At 42.1% G+C, this 27,953-nt stretch overlaps 1 protein-coding gene across 1 annotated transcript in view; it reads left to right on the top strand.

Annotated features, from left to right (window-relative positions):
• The window catches only part of NEK11 (NIMA related kinase 11), a 242,372-nt gene that overhangs the window by 196,573 nt on the left and 17,846 nt on the right, over positions 1–27,953 (top strand). The window contains 1 exon segment of the mRNA XM_013061426.2: positions 2,242–2,338. Coding sequence (XP_012916880.2) covers positions 2,242–2,338 — 97 coding nt within the window.

Genomic DNA, 27,953 nt, shown 5'->3' with positions numbered 1-27,953 from the left:
CACACATTAGGTAACTAGCCCATCTAGAGCCTTGCCAAAAAGTGGCCCGAGGACTAACAACATTGGTATCAGTTGGAAGCTTGTTTGCAATGCAGAATTCCAGGTCCTACCCACATCTACTAAGGCAGAATCTACGTTTTTAACGAGATCTCTAGGTGATTCATATCGCACTGAAGTTTGAAAGCAGGGGTCTAGAACACACTCGGATTCAGTGACTCTTGGATTCAGCTAATAAGCTGAAGTCTATGATTATAGTGTAGTCATTTTTATTGTGATTGCAAAATGTGTTGTCCTTCTCTTTGACATAAAGCAACGGCTATTCATGGTGAAAGGTGGGATGGGGAGGAAAAAGCCTGGCCAATAAGAAAAACTAAAAAAGGAATTGCTCTGAGCCCCAGGCTTTGCCAGCACTGGTGCTTGAAATGTTATTTGCCCTGATTTCTACGCTTGGGCTCAAGGCTTAACATCTTCCCAGCAAAGCTGAGAGCCCTACTGAGGGGCATCGTGGCCACATTAGAATAAATTGCAGCTCTCCTGAAAATTTCTTTGACCTTTATTTGCAGTAAGTCTTCGGGACTCACCAGCTCTCTGGAAGAGAAGGGAAAGCAGCACCTTCTTTTCAGTCTTGGCAGAACTGGTTTTGGGGCTTGCGTTTTACTTGGCATGGCATGTTTATTGTTTTAGTAACTTCTCAGGATCTAGGAAAGATGATTATAAAAAGCAACCAACAAGAACATGAAACGAACCCCCCTGTGCCACCTCTCCTCCTCACAAAAGCTTTCCTTGGGGAAAAGCAACTGTCCTGGCCAGAGCTGGTGGGAGGGGAAAGCTGAAGTAAAGCTTCTATCTGAGGCCGGGGAAGGCTGAGAAAGTCTCCGTGTGGAAGGGGTAATCTCCAGGAGTGAGCGGAAGGGGAGCAATCACTCATTGGCACTTGTGTCTTAAAGTGGGGCCATAACTGGTAATGTACCAGGAAGAGCAGGGTGTTTATTTAACTACGTGTGAAGGCGCCCTTTATAGAATTCATACCTGTCGATTCAGTCCCTTCACATCTAGGGGTAGAAGCTGAGAAAAGATCAGAGATTGTGACAAAGAGTTAAATAGGAGAGTATTCATCTCAACGACAGCCATAAGAGTGAGCGGTTCAAAGTGAGATGCATGCCCTCCAGGGGGGTGTACAAAAGAATATTAGAATTTGCATTTAATTTTTCAAAAAAATATAAGAAGAAAGCTTTGCTAATATGTAATATGGGAACTGGCTGTCACTCCCTCATTTGGTCCCTAAATCAGTCACGTGTTATAAGAAATCGGGTCGGAAGAGTGGGAATGTCCCAACATGGGTCCCTTCTGGGACATAGCAACTATGTGGATAGAACTTATAAATGAATATTAGGCCATTCCATGTTTTTTTTTTCTCCTGATGGAGTATGAGGCACCTGGTGGGGGGTATAAGGAATGTACAGGCAGATTCTGCCCCAGCTCCAGGAAAGATATTATACAAACCCTACTCTGGAGGACCCCAGCCCTTGCTCAGGGGCCCACATTGGCTTCTTAATGGAAAATCGTGTGGTTTCACTTGATGGACTATTTCTTTCCCTAAGGTTCCAACATGCCTTGTGAGAGCCTCCAGGGTTTATCAGTAGAAGCTGGAGCTCTCTCAGCAGATTTCATTAACACTGCAGCTCTCCTTAGTAATGCTTTACCTCATGAACCCAGTTTTGACCTTCTGCTGCATTCTGCTGAAGTTCACGGCTGTAGGTGAACGCCCCCAGTCAGCATCTTGCTTTCCATTGCAAAAAAGCAATGCTGAGATGTGGGATTAAGATAAAGGGAAAACTAAGTCTATTAGAAAAACTGTCTCAGCCATCTGAGCCCATACCACACCTGCTGAAAGTGCCTGCCAAGGGCTCCTCAGGAATGCTGGCTTTGCCATCAGGGCGTTTCCCTGAAAGTTTGCTAATATAAAGCCCATCTTTTAAATAATGGTGTTCTGTTTAAATAATCCTTTTGGAGAGAGGCTTGGTCCTAGAATTCCTTGTGTATATTAAAACTATAAATAATCTTGTCATTAGGCATAAATCTCCTTAATGTGCATGTCATAATTGAATTCATCTCCAATTAATGTAGCATTACCTAGTGGCAAAGGTGGATTAACTTCTGTTTTCTGATTGCCCTTGAATGCTGCCTCCAAGTTGCTGGAGTGCTGATGATGTCAGTAAGTGCTGTGCATTGATTTTTCAGATACAAGGACCGTCACCAGCACAGCTGCAGACGTGTCCCCGAGACCAATGGTGTTCAACAGCCCAGCGGCTAGGAGCAAGATGAAACACATGAGGGAGTAAGTTGCATGTCACCTGAGACCTAGGAGAGTGGAGTGTGAGCCCTGTTGACATAGAGTGTGATCCTATCATGTAACGCTATTCCACTTGGTCTTGAAAATAATAGCTGTGCTTTTCTAGAAGTGAAGGTGAATGGAATGTGTAAAAAAAAAAAAATCAGTTGGAAAGGGCTGCAGCTGTGTGGAAAACTCAAACTTAAAAATATAAGAAGAAAGCTTTGTCTGAGTGTGTACCCACCCCTCCCCCAAATTCATATGTTGAAATCCTAATCTCCAGAGGAGATGGTATTAGTAGTTTGCATTTGGAAAGTGTGTAAATCATCAGGCCTGGTGAATGGGATTAGTGCCTTATAGCGCAGGTTCCAGAGAGTTCTCCAGCCGCTTCTGCTATGTGGAGACACAGGGAGGAGGTGTTGGCTTTGAATCAGGAAGAGCGGAAGGGGCGGCCCTCACCAGAAGGCAAGTGTGTGGGTGCTTTGATCTTGGACTTCCCAGCCTCCAGAGCTGTGAGCAACACATTTCTGTTGTTGAAAAGCTACCCAGTCTATGGTATTTTACAGCAGCCCTAAAGAATAAAGACAGCACCTGTTACAGACTTCTTGGCGAAGGAGAAATACCCAGCCTCCTAGTCTAAATTTTCCTGTACAATTCATGTCTCTAGATCAGTGGTTGGCAAATTCTCTCTGCAGGGGGATAGATAGTAAATAGTTTAGGCTCTGTGGGCTGTAGGGTTTCTGTCACAATTACTTAACTCTGCTATTGTACACAAAAGCAACCTTAGGGGCACTTGAGTGGCTCAGTGGGTTAACAGTCTGCGTTCGGCTCAGGTCATGATCTCAGAGTCCGAGGACTCTGAGGTAGCCTCAGATCTGGCTCCCTCCTCAGCAAGGAGTCTGCTTCTCCCTTTCCCTCTGCCCCTACTCCTGCTTGTGTGTGTGCACTCTCTCTCTCAAATAAATAAATAAGTAAATAAAATATATTAAAAAAGAAGAAGAAGCCTTAGACAACATATAATTACATAAGCATGGCTGTGCTTCAAAAAAATATCATTTTAGACTGAAATTTGAATTTTGTGTAATTTTCAGGTATCACAAAACATTATTTTGATTTTTTTCAACCACTTAAAAATGTAAAAACAATTCTTAGCTCACAAGATGTAAAAAAATAGGTGGCAGACCAGAGATTTGGCCTGTGGGCTCTATAGTTTGAAGACCCCTCCTACAGATGTCCCAACTCAGAAAATTTCTAAAATTGACTTCCTGTGTTGGTGGTGCTCATGCACAGTTAGGGAAGTTTGGCAAGTATTATGTTTCAGTCAATTTGTGTTTATATTGCTCTTGCAACACCATATATCACCATACGGATTCATGTTTGAAAGCAAAGGAGAAAAAGTGCTGAAAATTATTTCTAACCCTAAAGCTGGTAATGTGTTCACATGCTTATTGTTTTAAGGCCTGCTTCTGTCTGAGTGGCTCCCTAGTAACCGAGTTACTATGGTAACAAGTGACGCCCAGGAGCTGGAAGTGAGAAGGGGTTCGGACTAAACTTTCTTGCCTCTGCTTTCTTCCACTTTTCCTTGCTCAGAGGAGATTATGGAGAAGGCTTTGTTAATCTCCCAGTTGATAATCTTCAAAGAAAAGCTACTTAACTATTTTGCCCTTAAAATTTAATAATGTGGTATTGTGGGATTTTTGATCTAAGACTTCATTAATTTTGCAGAGTACATAACATCCCATTTGCTAGCATATTATGAAATGCTTTAAATAATTAAAATGAAAGTAGTTCTGGCAAAATAAATGACAAAGATATGTTCTAGCGATTTCAGCCCTGGTATTTTTTTTCCCCCCTCCTTGTTGCTTGACTAAATTTGAATTTGACCAGTTATTTTCTGGCTCATAGAGTTTGGGTTCTTTCCCCGTGGTTGGTATTGCTTCTCTGGCAGAATAACCTGCCATCCCCTCATACCCCACGTCACAAAGCCCTGTACCATTCCAGAAAAGACAAAAAAGGAAATTGAAGCCACAGGGCTGAGTATCTTTTGAGGATATTATGCTTCCTGTTCTAAGACTTAGAACACAGCCAGAAGAGAGGGGATCTTGCCATTGTTTCACATTCTTTGCCCAGTAATGTACTGTGTGCTCTGCGTGTGGACAACTGTTGGGACATAAAGAGTAATGAATGACCTGTATCCCAAGGAACTTACAAGGCAGACAAAGCACTAAACTTCAAGGTGGAAAGTTAAATGACAACACAATGGTTTTGTAATATGAGATAACAGTTCCCAAGAGCCTCCAAGAGGGACCATGCCCATGTGCTAAATGGAGCAGATGGTGAGAGCTTTGAGGTCAGAAAGGGGAAGTCAGGGAGGCCTCTGGGAGAAGTGGGAACTTGACTTTGTCCTTAAGAGAGGTGGAATTTGGAAAGGTAAATAGAAGGGAAGGAAGGCTGGAAGCCAACAGATTTGGAGTCCAAGTCATGGCTTCACCAATAAATGGCTTTCTAACCTTAGGCAAGTAATTTTCAAAGGTTCTGTTTCCTCATCTGCAAAATGGTCACAGTTGGGTCCCTGGAAAGGTAGACGTGGAGGTGGGGATTACTGTGCGGGAGATTTGTGAGGGAGTGTTCATGAGGCCGCCACATGTAGTAAGGAGGGGAAGGAAGGAGACTGGGCACAGGGACACATCAGGCTGTGACACGGTCTCACTGGAGGCCGCAGTGGACCCTACAGAGAGCTCTGAAGCAGGGATGGCCCCATAGAACCTCCCTGAACTGGGGCTAGAAGGCCAGGCCTCTACAGCCCCAAGTCAATAAGCCCTGGATGTGGGCTGTCCTGGTAAGGGACTGTGACTCAGCAAGACATTTTTTGGCCAAGGTTCTCCACCAGTGGTACCCCCAGCGGCCGGAGAGTACCTGCAGCACCTGCTGTGATGAGTAAGTGATGTAATGCAGAGAAAACTGATACATACAAGAGGCCTTCTTGAGGTAAAGTCAAGTATTCAGTACCTATCATTAAGGAGTAAAGAAGATCGCTTTTTATTCAAAAGAATATAAGGAAGGAAATGAAAGGGATATATTTTAGCAATACTGACTGTATCAGGTTAATCATGTTAATTTTTTAAAAATTGGTTTTGAGAGGCATCTGAGAGGCTCAGTTGGCTAAGCGACTGCCTTCAGCTCTGGTCATGATCCCAGAGTCCTGTGATCAAGTCCCACGTCGGGCTCCCAACTCCATGGAGAGTCTGCTTCTCCCTCTGACCTTCTTCCCTCTCATGCTCTCTCTCACTTTCTCTCTCTCAAATAAATAAATAAAATCTTCAAAAGAAAAACCAAAAAAAATTGATTTTGAAATAGATTAAGCCTATAGAAATGTTGAATGAATAGCATGATAAATACTGACATGTGCTTCACCTAGATTCACTGGTTGGTAACATTTTGCCACATTTGCATAATCTCTTCATATCTATCTATATAATGTAGACATACATTTATACATTAATATAATTGTTATTGTTACTGTGACATTTGGGAATAAATTTTTTTCATCATGATTTTTCACACCTAAATATTTACATGTGAAACTCCTAAGAATGGGGGCATTCTCATATATAACCTCAGTAAATGATTAAACTTAAGATATTTCAAATTGATATATATGATATAATATACTAATCAACATTCAAATTTCACGGATTGACCAAATAATGTCCTTTATAGCAAATTTTTTTGTGATCCGGGATACAAGCCAGTTTCACACATTTCATATAGTTGCTTTGTGTCTTTGGTATCATTTACTCTGAAACAGTTCCTTAGTTTTTTGTCTTTCATGACATTTTTGAAGAGTACAGGTGGGTTATTTTGTCGGCTGTCCCTCAATTTGGGTTTGTCTCATATTCCTTTATGATTAGATCTAGGTTTTACATTTTGTATGCTATTCTATATGTGATTCTGTGTCCTTCTGAAATTTTTTAAAAGATTTATTTATTTGAGAGGGAATGAGAGTGGGGTGTGGGGAGAGGAGCAGAGAGAGAAGGAGAGAGAATCCCAAACAGACTCCATGCTGAGTACAAGCCCAGTTGGGGCTCAGTCTCACCACCCAAGGTCAGGACCTGAGCCAAAACCAAGAGTCAAATGCTCAACCGACAGCAACACCCAGGTGCCCCTTCTTCTGAATTTTTAAAAAGTTACTTTGGGAACTTGCAGACATACAAAAAGTACTCAGAATAGTATAATTAATCCCCGTGGACTCATTAGTCAGACCAACAATTATCAACCAATGGTAAACCTTGCTTTATCTCTACTCCCAACTATTCTCCCATGTTGAGTCCCATTCACCATATCTTGTCATCTGTTTATTTTTCAATAATATGTGATTTTTTTTATTTTTTATTTTTATTAACATATAATGTATTATTTGCCCCAGGGGTACAGGTCTGTGAATCATCAGTCTTACACAATTCACAGCACTCACCATAGCACATATCCTCCCCAGTGTCCATCACCCAGCCGTGCTATCCCTACCACCACCCCCAACCCCAGCAACCCTCAGTTTGTTTCGTGAGATTAAGTGTCTTTTATGGTTTGTCTCCCTCCCAATCCCATCTGGTTTCATTTTTTTCCTCTCTCTTCCCCCAACAACCCCCTGTCATGCCTCCCAAATTCCTCATATCAGGGAGATCATATAATAATTGTCTTTCTCTGATTGACTTATTTCACTCAGCAGTAATATGTGAATTTGAACTTGCTCTTTAACATCTCCCTTTTGGACATACATGAGACATTTCAGACTCAGGATGTCCAAAACTGAACCCCTGACTTCCCTCCCCAAACTGCACTTCCACAGCCTTCCCCATCTTTACATAAGGATGGTAAGATCTAGGGTAGAACAAACCTTCCGGCTCAGTTATCAGTGCCCCTCCAGGCTTACTGTGTGATGATATAAGGCTATCAGGCCAGTGGCTTCATCATCTCCTACTGTGAGAAAGCGAAGCTCTATAAGGAAATTGGGGAGCAACACATATAGTGATCTTAACACCATGTTTCTTCAAGTTCTCCCAAATGGGAGATCCTGAGGCTTAGTGAGCGTTCACATATGCAGTGCCAGGCATAGAGAAGACCCTAACATAGTGGTCAGGTGGGGGAAGGTATGGGGCAGAGAGACAGCAGCTGCTTGAGTTATCTTCTTATTATTACTAGTGTGCATCCTTGGACAAATTAGACCGCCTCCTTGTTCCTGAGAGTTCTCCTCCGTAAAGAAGAGCCAATAGTGGTTCCTGCTACATGGGGTTGTTGTGAGGTGATGTCCTGTTAAGATTATGAATGCATGACTTGCACTTAGGATACTTCACAGCACGTAGTAAGTGCTCAATAAATGTTAGCTCGTAAGATTCTCAATATACATGTGGTTACTTCCTCTTAAAAAGCCCCAAGTGAAGTATCTGAAGATATTGGCATGTGTTACTCTGCTAAGTGATGTTTTATCCTTTAGGGCATTTGTGGGCGAAGAAGCTGTGAAGATATTTATATAGTGGTTTTCGTGGGGTTTTTTTTTAAGCATGCAAAAAGAAGCGTCAGTTCTTTGGGAAAGTGTTATGAAGTTGTTGAATATAAAACCAGCCCTTTACCATCATCCTCCAGCACTCAGTTTCCTGTCACGGCTACTTCTTACTTCTGCTGGTAGACCACTCCACAGATGAAACTCCCTGCTGGAGGCACAGGCAGCACTGGGCTCCCAGCAGCTGTGAGGTGGTGCCACTCATAGTCCGCAGAATCTCAAGAAGTCAGTATTGATTTCCTTTCTGACTAAGTAATTTCCATGCACATTTGAAGAGAGGTTCTATTCATATATGGAAGGATGGATGGATGATTGGTTGGATGGATGGGTCTTTGTGGCTTCATAGGCCACTGTGGCTTCATGGGCCTCCTGAGGCTTGTACCCTCAGGGCAGGGGTTTTTGGATTTTTGTTGACAAGTTTTCTTTACAACCATTAGCTGGATTTGATTCCAGGCCTGGCTAGAGAATGGCCCAGTTGTTTAGCTTCCAGCTCTGAGGATAGTAAGTGACACTGTTGTGGACAGGACCAGTCCTTTAACACACACAGGCCAAGACGATGTATCATATCACAAAGGTGTTTTTCAGCATGAATGAACATTAGTTATGTGAGTAGTGTCCTCGGCTTTGCTGCTTAGAGTGTTCTCCATAGACCTACAGCACTGACATCACTTAGAAGCTTCTGAGAAATGTGGAATCTCTGCCCTCACCACTCCTAAATTAGAATGTGCATTTTAGTAAGTTCTTTGGAGATTCATATATATATTAAAATTTGAGAAGCACTAAATCCAAAGGATTTCACCCTGGGGGGAGTTTGTTACCAGAGTATGAATTAGGATCAATCTTAATAAAAGCCAAATATAATATAAAAATATATTTATGCTTTTAAAGCCTCAGTTTTTTAGACTTTTACTTGTGTCCTATTTACTTTAATAAGGAAGGTATAACTTATATTTAATAAAGCTCACCTTTTTTAGTATACAGTTCTATGAAATTTGACAAATGTGAACAAGAAAATTCACTTTTTTAGTATATTGTATATACAGTATATATACTATATAATTCTATCAATTTTGATAAGTGCATATAGTCATATAACCATCACCACAGTCGAGATTATGGAACAGTTTCTATAGAAGATTTTAGAACCTCCAAAAATTTCTTGTGCTTTCTCTTTGTAACCTGTCTCTCCCATCATTGTCCTGTCATGTAAGCCATCTCCTCATTGATTCATTTTCTGTTGCTATAGTTTTATCTTTTCCAGAATATCATAGAAATGAACTCATCACTTAGCATCATAGGCCCCCATTGTAACTGGATGGTAGTTGTGGATATGGATCTAGATCTATGAAAAGTTATATGCTAGACCCTTATAGTAGTTCTGAATTCCTTTGTTTCCCCTTAGAATTGCCACAAGGAGAGCCAGGTTTGGGGGATAGTTTCACATACCTCATGAGCAGTTGTCCTGAAGGTTTGTGGACCCACGAAACCTGCTATTAGAGGGACTCACTACCCAGGCTATTCTGTAGATGAACATCTGGTTTCTTTGTCAGGGACTTTTCAGGTTCTTGCAGTGGCCAAGGGGCCTTAATGCCTGGGAACCATGGGGGAAGGGTGGACTTTATTGTCCTTTCCAGTGGGACAAAGTTCTATGGATGGGAGACACCTCACTAAAACTCAGCCTGAGAATGGGCACCCATGGAGAAAGCCTAATGTTCTTGGGGAGCTTCTGAGTGCATTTTCCCGTTGGAAGATCAATGCCCTGAAAAACATCTGGGCCCTAAGAAATTTTCTTGATGAGAAGGATGGCAGCTCTTTGTAACCATAACTCTGAATCATCTCTACATTGGCCATTCATGCACTGGACACAGGAAGACAAAATATTTGCCTATGTGGACACATGTCTCCTCTTTGAAATACAGTGATACATATATCAGCCTTCTTGAAGTTGTCCACAGCTCACTGAAGCTCTGGGGGTTTTTTGAGGCCTTTTTACCCCCCTCTCTCTGTTTCATTTTAGTTTCTATGCCTGTCTTTAATTTACTTAGTCTTTTCCTCTGCAGTGTCTGATCTGTTAATCCCAATCAGTGTATTTTTCACCTGAGATGTTGAAGTTTTCTTCTCTAGAAGTTTGGTTTGAATCTTTTAAATATATATATCTATCTTTCATGTCATTGATTAACATTGTCAATTTTTCCTCTAGCTACTTGAACAAGTAGAATACAGTTAAATCATTTTAATGTCCTCATCTGCTAATTCTAATGTCTGTGTCATTTTTCAGTTGGTTTCGATTGACTGATTTTTTTTCTCCTAATTGTAGGTAATATCTCTCTATTTCCTGGTATTCCAGGTCATGTTTGACTAAATGTCTGGCATTGTGAATTTTCCTTTGTTGGCGCTGGTTATTTTTGTATTCCAGCAAGCAGTCTTGAACTTTGTTTTAGGATTCAGTCAAGTTACTGGGAAACAGTTTGATACACTTGGGTCTTACTTCTGAGCTTTGTCTTGTAAGACCGTGGCAGCTTTTAACCATGGCTGATTACTGCCCATTATTGAGGTGCGACCCTTCCGTATACTCTATGTAATGGCCAGTGAATTGTCAGGTTTAATAACAAGGGACAATTTGGCAGGTGTGAAGAGGCACTATTCCTGGCCCTGTGTGAGTTCCAAGTACTTTTCTCTTTTTAACTCTTCTGCATGGTTCTTTCCTTCACCTCAGTAATTTCCTTGCACGCATGCAACCCATCTATATTTAGCTAAATCATTAGTCTCTGTGTGGGTGTATAAAGGTATACACCTTTATGGGTGTATAAAGGTATGTTTGTTTCAAATATTTAGAAACAGCTTTTGTTTTGTTACTTTTGTTTATTAATTATGTAAAGTGGTTCCATGGGTCCAAACCCAAATCCATAAAAAGGCATAATTAAGGAAGATAGCTTCTATCCTTGATCCCTTACCCTCTCTCTTCCCCAAAAAGGAATCTTAAAAAACAGTTTATTCATCATCCTTTCATTTGAAAAATATATTCAAATAAAGGCATCCTATCTCTCACTTCTTAAGAAATTGGTAACACATTATACACACTTCTGTGTGCTTCACTTAGCAATATATCCTGGAGATTACTTCATAGCAGGATGTAGCTATAGACTCCATTTCTTTTCACAGCTTCCATGGTCTCCTTTGTGTGCACGGACCGTTGTTCATTCACCCTGTCCCTTAGATGGAGGTCCGGGTTTTTCTAGCATTAGTTATTAGAAATGGCACCAAGTGCATTCATCTTTTTTGTTTTACTTCATTTATCTTTGAGATAGATTTTAGAGGTGGGATTGTTTCAAGTAGCTAAGAGGAAATATTGACAATGTTAATCAACGTTATGAAAGATGGATATATATTTGTGTATATTATGTATATACATAATGCATATATAATTCTCATAGATTTTTCCAAATGCCTTTTTGCATTCCAGTCAGCAATGTAGGGAAGTGCCTATTCTCTGGTTTCCCCACAGAGTATGTTATCAAACTTTGAGATTTTCGGTTTTCTATTATCTTCCTTTCTTTTCCCTTACCTCCTCTTTCCCTCTCTCCCTCCCTCCCTCTGTCTTTCTCTCTGTCTCCCTTAAAATGTAGTCTTTCACTGTGGGGTCTATTTAACTTTGCTTTTGATATATTTTGTGGAATCTAGGAAGTCGTATTTTCATCTCGGTCAACACTTGAGAGCCTAGTACAGAGAATGTGTTAAATTCTAGTTTGGGAGTGGAAGGGAAGAAGCCACTTTCGAACTCAGGGTTCAAATGAGCTTTCCGACCAGTTTCCCCAGAAACATTGTTTATTGAGAGTCAAACGGGTGTCGCTCATATGGATTAACACAAAGCGATGTATGAGTGCGTGTGTGTTCGGGGGTTGGTTAGCCATTTAGCCAGTGATCTTTATGGGAATTATGAGGAACACTTTCCAGGACTGTTGACCTTGGTGTCGGTGGGCGTAGTCGCCGAACGGCTGGAGTCAATGTGGTCACGTGCGGCATCAGGCCCAGATGGGCATTGCTCTCCAATACATGGGCAGTGAGTACATAGTCTCTGTTGAAGGAGAAGGGAAGCAATGTGGTTTTGACGGAGCTGCCCAGTGTCCTGGTGTGTTCAGTGGGATGCACTCACGACTTACCGTGTGGCATGCCTGACACGGCTCGTGCCGCTTCGATGCTCAACACTGGTTTGTGTATTTGCGCATGTGCGTCACAGAGGCCTGTCCTTGGCCAGAGGGCACTAGCTCTTGTGTGAGCTGTTGTGGTTGCAGAGCCTTCTTTGAGTGCTGCAGCGCCTGGAGAGTTTCCTGCAGATTCCTTCGCTGAGCTCTCATGTCAGCTGTTTGGAAAGGTCTGGGCAAGGTCAGAGCACAGCCCTGGTCGAGTGTTGTGATGAAGGCCGAAGGCAACTATTTAGAGCCTGCAGAAGGCATGAGGAGGTTCTATAGTAACACTGAGGTCAAACATAGTAATTGGTTCAGTCTCAGTTAGCTGGCTCAGAAGTTCTTGAAATTTTTCCTTCACTTTCAATCACAGGAAGACCTTGACCAAGGAAGGTCAAACTGAAGATGAGAAGCCCATGACCTTTATTGTCCTTCTTGTTAACCTGATACATGGTTCATCATACAGCAGCAATTACTTGGAAAAATGATGGTGGAGCATTAAGCACTTGCTAAAAATGCTTCCAAGATGGAGTTGCAGGAGTTTTGTAATAGTGTCAGCTCAGGTTCTGAATTGGACCAAAGCCATAGCCATGTTTTTGTGAAGGGAAGCTTGCTTTCAATGCCCAGGGGAGGTGTGATAAAGGAAGTGTGCTAGGACAGACACCCTCTCCCACATACAGCTCACACCACATACCTGTGAAATGGCAAGACACTCCATTCTATAGAGAGTTGTATTTCAGGAGGTTAAGAAACTTCCCTGCTGTCACATAGCTAGTAAGTGGCAAGACTACATTTGGAATAAGAGTATGGCTAATCCCAAAACTAATGCCACTAACCACAAACAACCAGAGTCAGATGGTGACAGTGGGAGCCAAGTGACACAAAAGCCCGAGTCCTATCAGGAACTCTAAAGCTGCCTTTTAATTACCATGAAATTTTCACGTGCCTGGTGTCATTTCTGGAACCTACTTGCTCTCATTTTGTAGTCATAAATACTTGCAACTTACCCCACTTTGAGAATCTGTGGCTACCGAAAGGCCACGCAAGACCAAGGCCAAAGCTGGCTTTGAGGCTTGGTCTGCCGCTATCAAATCCTAGGCATCATTACATGCCTTTCTGAGTTGGTAGGTATTTGAGATCTGTATTTTGACGGCATCTCATCCTGTCAGCCCAGGCTTCTCCTTTGTCAAATCTATTTAATACAAAATCTTTCAGGATTTCCAAGTGCTTTATGAATAAAGCTCATTCTTTCTCACTGATTGAAATAACCTTTCAGAGGAGAAATAGATGAAGTGATGTTCTCTTCTCTGCTTTCTAAATCTCATTGAAGAGGTGTTAGTTATGCTTCGAGCCATCCCTCTCTTTAATAAAAGGTCAGTGTCAGGCAGCAACACTTCTGGAGGAACTGCTGATTGAAGCCTGCATTTCAATTTCAAAACAACAAACAAAAATTTGTTTGTAAGGAAGGCTTGGTGACCAGCAAATGAGGGCTTCTTGTCCAGAGAGCAGTGGTTTCAAATTTACATACAAGGTTTGAGAGAGCCTTTACAGAGCTGGTCAGACTTCTTACTCAGCTGTCTCAAGGTCCACAATCAATTAATTGTGTTTTTCTTAAGAGTCTGTTATGTGAGGTGCTAAGTGCCATGAGGCACAAAGCAAGGAAGACACCTTATACTCTGGCTGGGGAGACTGGAAGCTTGACATATGATTCACAAGACTGGGGCAAATGTCACGTGCCCCTGAGTGAAGAAGGGACCCATCTCTTCTGAAGGCTTGGACAGGTCCGCTCTGCTCAGAGGATGCCCTCTCCCTCACGTGGACCTGGTACGCCTACTTCCCCAGTTCAGGAATTAGCCCCTGTCTATGAAGGTAAAGCTCAGCCTCATCACCACTAACCTACATGTCAGCCAGTTTGTTCCTGCCTCTCAGGTCTCTGGGCAACTTTGGCTCAAACCCTAAGTCCACATCCCGTGATGGTTCACAGCCCTTCCTGGGAGTTCTGTAATTCTTACAAGTTAGGAATATCTCATCTTCCATCTCCGTTGTCCCCATTCTGCACCATGTTGGTCTAGACTGAAAGATCTAGCCTCTTTATCCATTTTCCCCAATACTCCTACTTAACCAAATTGTCTGTGAGGGCACTAGACCTTTCTGGCTATCTGGATGCCAGTGATGAAGGTGTCCTATCACAAAGACTTAAGCAACTTCAAACTAGTCACTTAGGCATCCCTGTTCTTAAAGAAGTGTTCTTTAGTATACCTGTTGCAGATACACGCACCGGGAAGCAGGCTCTGAGATCATTTTCCTGCAGCAAGTTTCCAGCACTGGGGCTGGCTCTCTGGGTCCATACGTGTTGGGGGAGAGAAGGAAGGCAGAATGGGCAGAGGGAGAAATTGAGCTATGGTACTGTCTCAGCAAGGACTTCCTGACCAGATGGGACTGGCAGAGGCTGGGGTGACCCTGCAAAGTTGTCCCAAGTTGACTGGCAGGGGCTGAACTTGAGACCCCTCGTCCACCAATCACTGGCCCCAGGACCAGTGCGGTTCCCCAGCTGGGCAGCAGGCTGAGGGCTCCCCGCCAGGGCCACTCCCCAAAGCTGGAGAATGAGATTTCAGTAGTAAAAGGGGATCTCGTGGTACAGTCCAAAGTCCACTATCCTCCCAGAAGTCTCATTCCCCAGCTTTACTCCAGTTCTCCAACATTTTTTGTTTTCATCCCTTTCTCAGGAGCAAAGTAAAGTGTTCTCTTGCCTTAGCCATTCCTCTACTTCTTGGGCTTTTGCTCACATCTGTGCCTTCCAGATCTCACTTTCCCTGAAAAAGTCTTCTCCAGGTATTTTTTTCTAAATGCTGTGTGTGTGTGTGTGTGTGTGTGTGTGTGTGTGTGTGTAAGTTTATGCTTAACACATGTGCACCCAAAGTCCATTTGTTCCATTTCAGTAACAACAGGAGGCATCATAGGTAAATTGCTGTAATGCATGGAGGTGGATTTTAGGATTTGAACAATCTGAATTTGCAACTTGGCTCCTCTTCTTACTCTGTAGTCTTAGACAAGTTCCTCTGCCTCTCCAAGCCTTGGTTTCTTCACCTGCAAAATGGAGAAATAATTAGCTTAGGTACTAAGGTACTAAATATCATTCTATTGAGAACTAAGTGGGCATCCAGTAAATGCTCTCCTCTCTTTTCACATCTTTTTCTGGATACTTTCAATGGCCATTCAGAGGCCCCTCACTTTATGAGTTGGTGTCCAATTGGTTATGAGGTGATTATTCTGTTATTTTTTTTCCCTACATAAAATTGAAATCCTGCTTTCCAAGCAAACCATCCTAAAGAGGGCCCTTTAGCTATTGTCAACTGCAAAATAGAGGTCTAAGTCTGAGGAGTGGAGACCAGGTGGGGGCACAAGTTCAAGGACTACTTAGGTAAGAAACATCAAACTTCAGTATGCTTAGTATCCCTTGTTGACTCTTCCTTGCTCATGTATTTTTTTTCCTTCTAGAGCCATAAATCAAATGTGTTACATGTCTTTGGGTTCCATTGTAGTAAATTTGTTCTTTGCCCAGCTTGGGCAATGAACATTATTTTGAAACAATTAAGCACACTTAGGATAAATCTATAATAAATTAACACAGCTGTTCCTATATTATTTTGAAATATCTACCATCTGTTTGATGCTGGAAACACTAACCACCACCAGGTACCGCAGGTTAAGCAGGAAGTCGCGTGTTTATTGCTGTATTTGTTGAGTTTTGACGCTAATAGTTTCCGACTTGCCAAATTAGAAAAAGAAAGCAGGCAACCCTACTTTTCAATTCCCAGCCATGGAACAAGCTGTCACAGCTGGGTTCCCAAATCACAGGACCTTAGGAAGAAGTCAGGTTCCTCCTGACAGTACAGTATGAAGATTTTGGCAAAGAAGTAATCCAAACAAATGTTAATTTTGACTCTCGAGAAGATGGTGGAGTTCAGGGAGTCACAGCTGTCCTTCCTTAAACCCCTCTGGCTCTGAGGGGCACAGGCGACTGCGTCACTCTTGTGTAACCTGAGTGTGTCAAGGAAATAGCCAGAAGCACTTTGGGTAGACGTGGATGCAGAATAATGGGCAAATCTTAGAAAAAGTGGAAGAATACCAGAGTCATAGTGTTTTCAACCCCATACGAAAGAGGTGTTTTCTGTGCACCTGTGCCATGGAAATGAGCTGGGTGGGTGTGGGAGTAGGTGTGCTCCTTGGTGGGGCCCAGGGTTGTCTCTTGCTACTTCAATGGGGCCAGGTTCTTGACAACGACCCCGGCACTGGATAAGGGAGCCTTAGGACACCTTGTCATCATGTGCCTTGACTCCCGACAAGTCCCCCTGCCGCCCCCCGCTGCCCCCCGCCCCCTGCCTCGGTAAGAGCCCGTAAATGCTCACTGGAGAAACCAGAGCCTTCTCCGTCTACTTCTTATACTGCACCTCCATGCCAGGATCAAAAAATAGCCTCCCAGGTTACATCAAGTTCCAAGAAATATGAACCAAATGCTCAATAAGCAAGTTAGCCCTTGTTGCCTTCAGTGGCATTGACTGAGCCCCTGGTATTTGCAGAGAATAATGAAGAGAGAAATGAAAGTCAGTCTTTGCCTTTGAGAGACCGAAAATCTACTTTACTGAAAAATGTATTCTCTAACACTTTGTCAAAAGGATTTGAAAATAGAATTACCAGTTGACACATATGAACAGCATGCTTTGCTGATCACAGCTTACCTCTAATACCTGCGAGACATTTATTTAATCTGTTCTCCAATCGTGTATAATATGCAGTACAACTTACAGAATAATATATACATATATAAAATGAAGATCAGAGACAGAGTGAGGAAGTCAAGTGTGTCCTGGTTGCTGTGGCTGAGTGTATAGTGTGGCCCTGAGCTGCCAGAAAGTCAAGTCAAAAGAGGGAAATAGGATATAATTTTTAGTTCTCATTATCAGGAATTTGAACATGGCTCCCTATGGAAGACGGGGCTCCTCACATGGGGTTTTATATATGGCATATTGAGTAAACTCCTATCCTCAACAATCTTTCTGCAGGAAATGCACACGTGAGTTTTATAACGGTGGCTTCTTTGATAAAATAAAAAGCTCTTTGATGATTACTTAAGCCATGTAGTTTTCTAGTGGTCTAACTCTATTTAAAGGTAAAAGTGGGATTACCTAGAGAATTTACAATCTGTTGATTTTAATTAGAATTAAATGTTTGCTTCTCATTTAAATTAAAAATATGTGACCCTTGAAGAAAGGATGAGAGCAAAACTGAAGGCAGATTTTAATTTAAATTCTCTTTGGAATAAATGACAGGGATGCCCTTGGCTGATTTGATGAGTATGTTTTCCTACGACCGTGCATTAATTAACTAATAGTGTTTTGACTTTCTATTTTGATGGTCAACCCCTAATCAAAGAGTGTTAAAGTACAATTACTATTATAGATGTTCTAAGAAAAGCTGGACACGAATAACATCCACTAGAACTTAATGTGGAGCCTCATCAGCCTCTGATCAGGAGTTCTGCTCAGTAGGTTTGCCCATATGTTGGCGGTAGAATCTTATCCATAATAGCCAGGAAAATCTTAATGTAATAGAACACACAGGTGTTTCTTAACTCAGAGCTCTTTAAAAACATCTCAAGGATTTGTTCAGTGTGAGCAACTTTATCCTCTGGCGTGTGAACACTTTATGAACACAAACTATCGGAACAAATTCTGATGACTCAGTGAGAGAGGTTGAAAGAGAATAAACACAATAAACTTCCATCTTCTTCTCTAAGAACCGAGGCTTACCCTTTTACAGTGACTCTTCTAGTCTGCCCTAGAATTTTCTTCTCCTTATATGGTACACGCTTTACTGGTAGTCTTCTGCCAGTTCCACTCTATTCTGGACTAGGATGATCTACTCTTTGTAGATTAGGGCCCTTTTATAACTTTAAAAAGTTACTTATACTTATACCTGAAGATTCTCAAGATTCATTTTAAGCTCTGTCTTTGTTGGCTGTTTTTTAATAACTCATGCACCCCCAATGCATTCTGTAAAATGCTGGGTGCTACTTAATTCCCCTGTTTGCTCAGCCTGTAGCTCTTTCTGATATCAGGATGCCTGTTCTCTGCATGAATAGTCTACCTGCCATGGTATTGGGAAAACCATATTAAAACTCACTGGAAGACACTCCTTCTCACTTGAGTCTTTGGAAAAAAACAAAGTAACACAAGGTGGGCCCTGAAGTTGAAGTTGTCACTTAGTTTATTTAAAAATAAAAAAAGGAGCCATTGGCATTGGCATAAAAAGAGTCATTTCCTTGTTGAGATCAAGGCTTAAGTGGATCTGCCACCATCAGAGGTGTGGGCGCCATGACACTCACTGTGAGTCACCACAAAATGACCTCCTCTCCCCCTGCCTGCAATAGTGCAAGACGGTGTTGTGATTAAACACAACTCCTACATGATGATGTTTCATTCCCCTCAACATCACACCAAGATTCCTCATAGACTGCAACATTTGGGTACAAGACAAATGGCTTCTAATTTTGTTTTTTGTGACACTATTATCTGCATAAGTGGAAAACCAGGTAGTAAGTTAACATAGGGGATGAGCCTTTTGCCAGACAGCCTGAAAAACGCTACAGAGAAAACCCTTCATGGTCAGAAGCGTGAGGATGAAATATTGAAATCTGAAAGACGGATATGATTGTATGATCTCCTTATTGGATTCTGTGCACAGGAAAAGATACTGAGATGACAAGATTCTTCGTCTGGTTCATTGCTGATTTTTCAGCACTAAGATTAGGTGCTCAGTAAATACCAATGGGTGAATGAGTGGATGAGTGAATGAAATACAGGGGTATTACAAAAATGGGTTTCTCCTTCCTGCATCCTCAAATCTCTAAAAAGTGGCTCACAGATCTCTGAGAATCTCCTGGCTGGATTGTTGGAGGGCTTATCCTTAAGGCCCCCAATGGGCCTCCAGGACACTTTTCAGATATGCAGATTCAGTGAGTGTTGGAGTTTTTGTGAGGGTTGATGTGAGATGTTGAGGGGAGACAGTGGGGCCTTCAAGGTGAATTCTCAGGACTAGATGAGGAGAGATTTTATAGTCATCATCACCAATGAATGATTATGCTATTACCTTCCAGAGATTTCGTTTTTTGTTTTTGTTTTTTTAATTTCCTAAATCTCAGGTTGTTGTTGGGTTTTTTTTTTTTTAAGGTGTTATTTATTTACCTCACAGAGATCACAAGTAGGCAGAGAGGTAGGCAGTGAGGCAGAGGGGGAAGCAGGCTCCCTGCTGAGCAGAGAGCTCATGACCTGAGCCAAAGGCAGAGGCTTTAACCCACTGAGCCACCCAGGCGCCCCTCAGGTTGTTTGCTTGTTGTTGGTTTTATTTATTTATTTATTTTTTGCTTTTAATTTTTTTTTGAATTTTCCTTTTTATATGACAAATATGCTCTCAAATTTAGAGGTGAGCAGCAATGGCAGAGGCTCTGGCCTTCGTACATTTTGAGTGTCAGCTCAGCAGGATATGCTTGTTGGCCGCTCCTGAAAATTGGTAGAAAAAAAATACAGCCTGTGTCTGTGCAGGAAAATGACAAATACGGGGACAGACAGGAGTCGTGTAACAGCATACTGGGGCATCTCAAGCCGTTTGCCTCATTCCAAACTCTGCTTGAAAATGAGGTTTCAAGCTGCTGTTATCCATACTCTTGATAGGGTGCTTGTAAACCCGCAGCCCGGCCTTTGCCTCTAGCTCCCCAGCACGAGCACCTCAGACCTCCTTGGCCATGGTTAGGTAGAAAGAGACATCCACTGGCCCTGTGAGTTCTTCCCTCCCATGGGCTCCACTGTGGATCAGTGGGGTTTCATGCATCCCTCATCCTTGGTTCACATATATCCAGAACCATATTAGCCCTGTGGATTTAGAAGCCTGGAACTTTCAAATCACCTTTGTGACTTACCAATTCTGTAGTTTTGAGAAAATTGCCAAAACTTTCTGCACCTCCTTTTGCTCCAGAGAACAGGAAAGATATTGTTGCCTACTCTTATTTGTTTATTATGAACCTTGAATTAAATGCAATAAAGCATACAGAAGCACACTGTTGTACTCCATGGTGTTGACTGAATACTGATGAGTGAATAATGTTTGGGAAAATGGGTGATTATGCAAGAGCAGAAGTATTAATCAATGGGCTAAGGCAGCAGATTTGCCACTTGGAAGGGACCCTCTAGGCCAACACTGAAAAGGATATCATTGAAGAGTATAGTCCTTGCAAACATTTGGTGTATGCAAATCAGTAAGGTCTATTGATAAAAATCCTGGAGAAAGTGAAGATTTAGCAAAAGTTGTGAACAAGTGGCTATTGCTTTCAAGAGCTACTGGCTAATTCAATATAAGACAAAGGCTAGAGATATTTTAAACTTTTTTTTTTTTTTTTAAAGAACTGGTTCTCTTAATTTATCTTGGGAAAATATTAGAAACTGTTGTAAACACCAAGTAGGCAAGGTAAGCTCAGAAAGTAATCAGACTAGTCACCCAAGATCTTATGAGCTTTGTCCACAGAATGATAATCACCCAAAAGAAGGTACCTAAAACCAAAATGGGGAGGAAGAGTTGGTTGAGGATATATGATTGCCCTGAAACACAAGAAGCTCAGTTCTTGGAGTCAGGGAGACTCAGGTACAAACTTGGACTTCTTGCCTCTGAACAATTATATGACCTTGAACTAGCTGCATTATGTCTTAGAGATTAGTTTTATCATCTGTAGACAAGACAGGGAATATTTACTGTCCTCACTGTATTATAGACAAAGCAACAAATCTGAAATATTTCCTGTCATTGTTGCCATATGCAATCTTACTGCTTTAAACCAACACACACAGAAGGGTCACATTCCTAATGTGTACGACCAGGACTTACACAAGACTTGGTTGCTTTTCTCCTGCAGTGACAGTAGTGCAAAGTTCTGGTTATAGTTCTGCCCCCTGCAAAGTTCTGGTTATAGTTCTGCCCCCAAATCAAGTAGCATTTCAGTGATGTACTTTTGATAAAAACAAATGAAATGGCAGTTTTCCCCACTCATTTAAAAGGTCTTCAAATCGGGGCGCCTGAGTGGCTCAGTGGGTTAAAGCCTTGGCCTTCGGCTTGGGTCATGATCCCAGGGTTCTGGGATCGAGCCCCAAGTCGGGCTCTGCTCGGCGGGGAGTCTGCTTCCCCTCTCTCTCTGCCTTCCTCTCTGCCTACTTGTGATCTCTGTCTGTCAAATACATAAATAAAATCTTAAGAAAAAAAAAAAAAAAAGGTCTTCAAATCAAGCTACATTTACTTTTGAGTCTCCAATACAGAGAAATAAGTGTCAGCTACCAACCCAACCATGCTGGCATTTATTCTTGTAATGACATATAATTCTCTTCATCTAACCATACCTGGAATTCTGGTTGTGAATCTCCAGATTCATCTCCAGAAATCTCATGTTGCTTTCTTCCAATTTCCCCATAGAAAAAACTTCTGTGTGCTATGTATGTGTATGTGCATGTGTTGCATTAGGGAAGTTAAGTTGCAGAATACTATAACCCCCATCTCACACCGCCTCATATCCTCTTCATTCTTTTAGAGCACAGAGGGCAGATGGAGGTGGAAGCTCATAGAACAACCATTCAATGATACTAGGTTTCTCTTTTGCTTATCTCTGATGTCCCAAATAAGGATCAAGTAGTTTGGCCCCTACATGATTTAATATCAAACTGCATAACAAATCTTACGTGGAACTCTGCTCTGCTTCCAAGAATGTTGTGTCTTGGAAAGGAATCCTGGCCAGCCTTTCTCAGCTCGTCTATTAGCCAAGGCCCTAATAAGAAAAAGAAACCACAGCAATTATATTAGTGGAGAGAATTTTATATAGAGTTGTTGTCCAAGTATTTGGGGGAACTTAAAGACAAAAAGAAGACCCTGGTCTCTCATGGAGTGGCAACTATAGGGAGCAGCTCCCACCATGGACCAGGAGAATAGAAGAAAAGGAAGAGGCCAGGACCATGACAACTCCGAGGCTCAGAGGAGGGGCCCATAGCCTGGGAGGCCGACCCCGGAGGAGACGCCAAGCCTGGGCTCTGCTGGTGTTTCTGAGCTTGAGGAGGGGTCCCCTGGAATGGTACCCAGATTTTGGAAGAGAGGGTGAGAGCTGCCAGTGCTGGTGTCTCTGAAGGGGAGCGAGCAGCCCGGGTGTGCAAGGTGGAGAGAGACCGTGCACTGGAGTCTGCCATTGCTGGCTGGAAGATGTGCCGTTGCCAGGCCATCCCCAGGTACCGAAGCCCCGGTCTCTCTCTTCTACTCCAGCTTTCCCAAGTCTCTCCAGCAACCCCTATTACTGGAGCCTGATGATGTGTGTGGGCAAGGCAAAACTGTCCGTAGTCTTGGGCCCAGTGTCAGAAGCCTGAGTCCGGAAGAGTGCGTTTGGAGCTGAAGCAATGAATGACCTGACACCACTCGCCAGCCCACCGCGCATCACATTCTTGAAACAGAAGTGTTCCTGGGCTACTTTCTTCTCCAGGAAACCTAAGCAGTTCCTTCAACATCTTGGGTGGGAAAGAGCCTTGACATTAAGTGGTCCTGGGACAGACAGTCTCAACTCCCATGCTCATAATTCTCTTAAGTCATTAACACGAAAGAGAAAGATTTTTATGGTTGACCATATGTGTGTTTGTGAAGATAACTCTCAGAAAGCTGTTGGTTTTCTTTCATACATCAGGTAGACAGTAGTTTTGTGGTTATTATAAATATACAGTTTCAACAGCTTGTTTTCTTGAAAAAGAGAAGAAACACTATGCCTCTCTGATCTTTCTACTCAAACAGAACTTTTTAATGCAAATGAAAGCATGATTCAAGCATAAAACAACCCAATTGCTAATCATATTTTTAATGATCCCTTATTAGAGCAAAATTTAAAGTGAATACAAGCGTATCAGAAACTGTTCTCATGTTTCCTTAATTTGTATCTATCACTCATAAAGCTAACCCGGCATGTCCCCCAAGGATTGAGAGAAACACACCCTTTTACTCATATCGAACCTATTAACTGTGAACAACAGCTTCATTGGGTGACAAAGTTCTTAAGACCTGCCCTGAGTCTTGTCCTTCTGATTATGTTTTGAAAAGGAGACCATTCATTTACTAGTTTCATGAAGGCTCCACGCCTGAGCTCTTGAGTGTGTTGGGTGTTGGGGGGTGTGTGCACATGCGTGTTTACTGGTAACTTCCTCTCTCACTATCCTTAGACAGAACTAAGAGGGAAAATCTCGGTGTGCCAGCATCAAACACTGCCTGACTTGGATCAGAGAGGTGAAAAATATTTCTGTCAACCTCAGCCTGTGAATTTTTTAAAGCTAGCATTTGTACTTCCCCTGATTTACAAGGACTGATGGCAAAGAAATCATCCCACAGGAAGAATTAGATATAAAAATATCCCAGTTCCCAAACATACATCAATAATCCTAGCTTTGCAGGAATGTAACCCTTCAGAAGACAGTTCTGTGGAACATGCAGGAGTTATAGAGGAGCTTTTAATGGTTTTATTCCAAAGGATGTGGAGATGCTGTAAAGCCCAGACTGAAACTACTTTAATGTTGGGCCTTTGGGCAATAGTTCTCCTTTTCTTCTCGGCTCGCAGGGAAAGCAATGAGGTGGGGCCTCAGTCCTGCAGCTTGTGGGCACCCTTGGGACTGAACTTAAAGTGGGCACCTGCCACTGAAACCTGGAACAGTGTCCGTAGCACGGGGCGCTACGTGAACAAAGGAAATGTTGGAAGACTCTGTAGGGCAAACGTCATCACTTTGAGGATGAAGCAAATGAAACACAATCTGATCTTGAGGTCAGGGTTCCTGCAAGAGTATAGGTATGAACATAGTATTTGTTTGGTCCTGGTGCTAGTCCTGGGCCGGCCTGACTTGGGTGGGAAAAGCAGTAGTGGCAGAGCAAGCCAGCCCGCGACTGTTATCACCTTGTATGTAACTTTTGTAGGAGGTCTTCTTGGCTCTAAATAGTAATGCTTACAGCCCTTCCTGCTGATTACCAGTGCTCCTGCCTGTTGTTCTAGAAGCAGGCTTTGTCAGCTGAGTTCTGGTTCTTACGGTGTGGTCCCAGACCAGAAGCAGCAGCAGCAGCAGCAGTAAAGCTGCCTGGAAGCTCATTAGAAATGCATATTCCCAGGCCCCTACCAGCCTCGTTGAAGCAGAACCTGCATCATTACACAAGCCCCTCAGGTGAATTTAAAAACGCACATCCTAACTGTCCTCGCCAGCATGTCTGACTTGTCCCACACCACAGATTTCCACGCATTCCCCACAACATTCTGTTTCCAAGTTTTTCTCATCTTTATTGAGAGAGATATTTGACCTAACATTATGTAAGTTTAATGTTTTGATGTGTGGAGGTATGGTGAGGTGATTGCCACAGTGGGCTTGGCTTAGTTACCACAGTTTACCACCGCCTCTCATAGTTACTGTAAAAATATAAAACGCTTCACAAATCTGTATGTCATTCCTACACGGAAGCCAGGCTCCTGTCTGCGTTGGTCCAGTCTTAGTCCACAGGCTGTCGAGATAAGCCCTCTACTTCCGTCTGAAGCCCATTTCCTGCTCTCTTCCGATTCTCTAACTGCCACGTAAATTCTTCACCGGCCTTCACTCTAATGTTTCCCTCTGTCTCTCTCCCCATTAGATAAAAGAATAAAGATGGCATGGAAGGAGGAAGGGAAAGGGGGGGGGGAGGAAAGAGAAGAAAATGAAAAAAGGAAGGTGGGAAGGAAGAACAAGTGAGAAGGGGTGTAGGGAAGGAGGGAAGGGGACCTCACTAACAATTGTGCCATAGTAGTGTTGGGGTTCACAAGCTCAAACCCAGGAATACAGATGACTTTTGGACAATTCTGGGGGTCCGGGCACCAACCCACCACACAGTGAAAAATCCTTATACAACTGTTGACGCCCCAGAAGTTAACTGCGAATGCCTACCTTTCATGGGAAACCTTACCAATACCATCAACAGCTGATTAACACACCCTGTGTATGCTGTACTATACAGTATTCTTACAAGAATATAAGCAGAGAAAAGAAAATGTTATTAAGAAAATCACAAATGGGGCGCCTGGGTGGCTCAGTGGGTTAAGCCGCTGCCTTCGGCTCAGGTCATGATCTCAGGGTCCTGGGATCGAGTCCCGCATCGGGCTCTCTGCTCAGCAGGGAGCCTGCTTCCTCCTCTCTCCTCTGCCTGCCTCTCTGCCTGCCTCTCTGCCTACTTGTAATCTCTCTCTGTCAAATAAATAAATAAAATCTTAAAAAAAAAAAAAAAAAAAAAAAAAAAAAAAAAAAAAAAGAAAATCACAAGGATGAGCACTGGGTGTTTCATGCAACTAATGAATCATTGAACACTGCATCAAAAGCTAATGATGTACTACGTGCTAGCTAATTGAATCTAAATAAAAAATTTTTTTAAAAAATCACAAGGAAGAGAAAATACATTTGCAGTACTGTACTGTAAAATATCTGCATGTAAGTGGACCCACACTAACCCATTCAAACCTGTGTTGTTCAAGGGTCAACTGTATCCTATTTACTGTTTCCATTTTAAAATGAAGCTGTTACTTCCATGCACTGTTGAAGGGAATGTTAATTGGTGCAATAATTTGGAAGGTAATTTGGCAATGTCTATTCACATTTTTTAAATGGACATTCTTTGATCTAGCAATTTCAGAATTTGTCCTCCAAAAATACTGGTATAAATGCACAAAAATGAACATGGGTATCTGTTGCAGCTGTGTTTTGTTTTTTCGTTTGTTTGTTTTCTGTTTTATTAAAAGATTTTATTTATTTATTTATTTATTTATTTGACAGAAATCACAAGTAGGTAGAGAGACAGGCAGATAGAGTGGGGGAAGCAGGCTCCCTGCTGATCAGAGAGCCCGATGTGAGGCTGGATCCCAGAACCCTGGGATCATGACCTGAGCTGAAGGCCAAGGCTTTAACCCACTGAGCAAACCAGGTGCCCCGCAGTGGTGTTTTAATAGCAAAAAGCTGTAAATAGCTTAAAGGTATCAAGAAGAGCTATTTTGAAAAATCGGCATATATCTCTGCAGTGGAATACTATCCTGGCATTGAAGATAAAAAGAATTAAGGAAGATCTGTGTGTGCTTATGTGATGAGCTCTCCAGATTATATTATTAACTGAGAAGAGATGCAGAGCAGCAGTGATGATATGAACCCATCTCTGTGTTATTTTTTTAGTGTGTGTGTGTGTGTGTGAATGTGTGTATGTGTTCATAAAACAGTTAATAATTTACTCTATTGACATCCAATGGCATATTCTACAGCCATTATAAATACTATTTTGGCAGAATTTTGAATAGCTTGGATATTTTTGTGATGTAATGCTAGGTTAAAAAGGGGGGGGCAGGATACTGGTGTCATGGTTTTTCTCCCTCACCTTTTTTGAGCATTTTCCAAGGTCATAAAATATTAAATGTTCTAAAAACATCATTAGTTTCTCTATAAAATAATGTTTTATTCCAGGATTTTTAGGTTGTTTTCAGTTATTTTCAACTCATATATATTATTGACGTAATTTTTTTTTACCTAGTGGTGTTTTCTTTTCTTTTCTTTTAAAAAAAAAAGTTTATTTATTTATTTGGCAGATAGAGATCACAAGTAGGCAGAGAGGCAGGCAGAGGGGGGGGGAAGCAGGCTCCCTGCTGAGCAGAGAGCCCGATGTGGGGCTCGATCCCAGAACCCTAGGATGACCTGAGCCGAAGGCAGAGGCTTTAACCCATTGAGCCACCCAGGCGCCCCATCCTAGTGCTATTTTCAAACATTTCAAACAATTTATTTCCTAAGATAAACGTCTTATAATTACTGGTTCATAGGCTATGACCTCTTATTATAATTACTGGTTCATAAAATGTGACCTTGATATTTATTGCCAAATTGTTTTTTATGATCCACAATGATTGATTGATTGATTGATTGATTTTTAAGATTATTTATTTAATTTAGAGAGGGCCGGGAGGGAGGGAGAGAGAGAATCTCCAGCAGACTCCCCACTGAACAAGGAGCTGGATGCAGGCTCGATCCTTTGACCCTGACATCATGACCTGAACCAAAATCAAGGGTCATTACTCTTAACCAAGTGAACCACCTAGGTGCCCCAGTCCACAAAGATTTTTAATGTAATGTCTTCAATTTTTGCATGTGATTGGTTATTAAAAGTCATCATTTATTCAGCAAATTTCAAAATTTGAGATAAAACAGTTGTTAATGCCTACTGTATGCCAAGCTCTCTTAAAAGCACTACACACACCATTACAAATGATACATGATTGCTACCTTGCTACTTAAGGTGTGATCCTGGGCCAGCACACTTAAACACTTAATTACACGCTGATGTGATTCGGGCTCTCATAGAATATGCTTAGGGTACCATGGAACACAGCACGACTATGGTATAATTGTTACAATTAACCGAGAGAGACTAGATTCTTATACATCCCTTTGACTCTTCCTCTCCCACATTCCAACAAAAGAGTGACATCAACTGGTGCTAAGGAAAAATCTCTTCTTGCTCTGGTCAGAGTTCAAGTATTAACTGTACCTGACTGTAACAAGGACGTAGATAAGAAACTCACCCTAGTTTGTGGTGTCAGTGTCTGGCACCATTTATATATTTCACAGATCTGGAAGCTGATAAGCCCCCTTTGAGGATATATATTGTCACCTTGAATCCATAACCAAACCTGACCTTCTACCACCCCCTTTCTCTCTGGCTCCTTGGAATAGAGAAATGATTATCTGGTCTTCAGAGCATTTGTCCCAACAAAATCTCCAAG

Source organism: Mustela putorius, unplaced genomic scaffold (assembly GCF_011764305.1).
Source record: "Mustela putorius furo isolate JIRA1106 unplaced genomic scaffold, ASM1176430v1.1 tig00003834_pilon_pilon_pilon, whole genome shotgun sequence".
In the NCBI taxonomy this organism is placed as follows: Eukaryota; Metazoa; Chordata; class Mammalia; order Carnivora; family Mustelidae; genus Mustela; species Mustela putorius.
The sequence above is the reverse complement of the archived record's forward strand: the minus strand, read 5'-3'. Positions and strand labels throughout refer to the sequence as shown.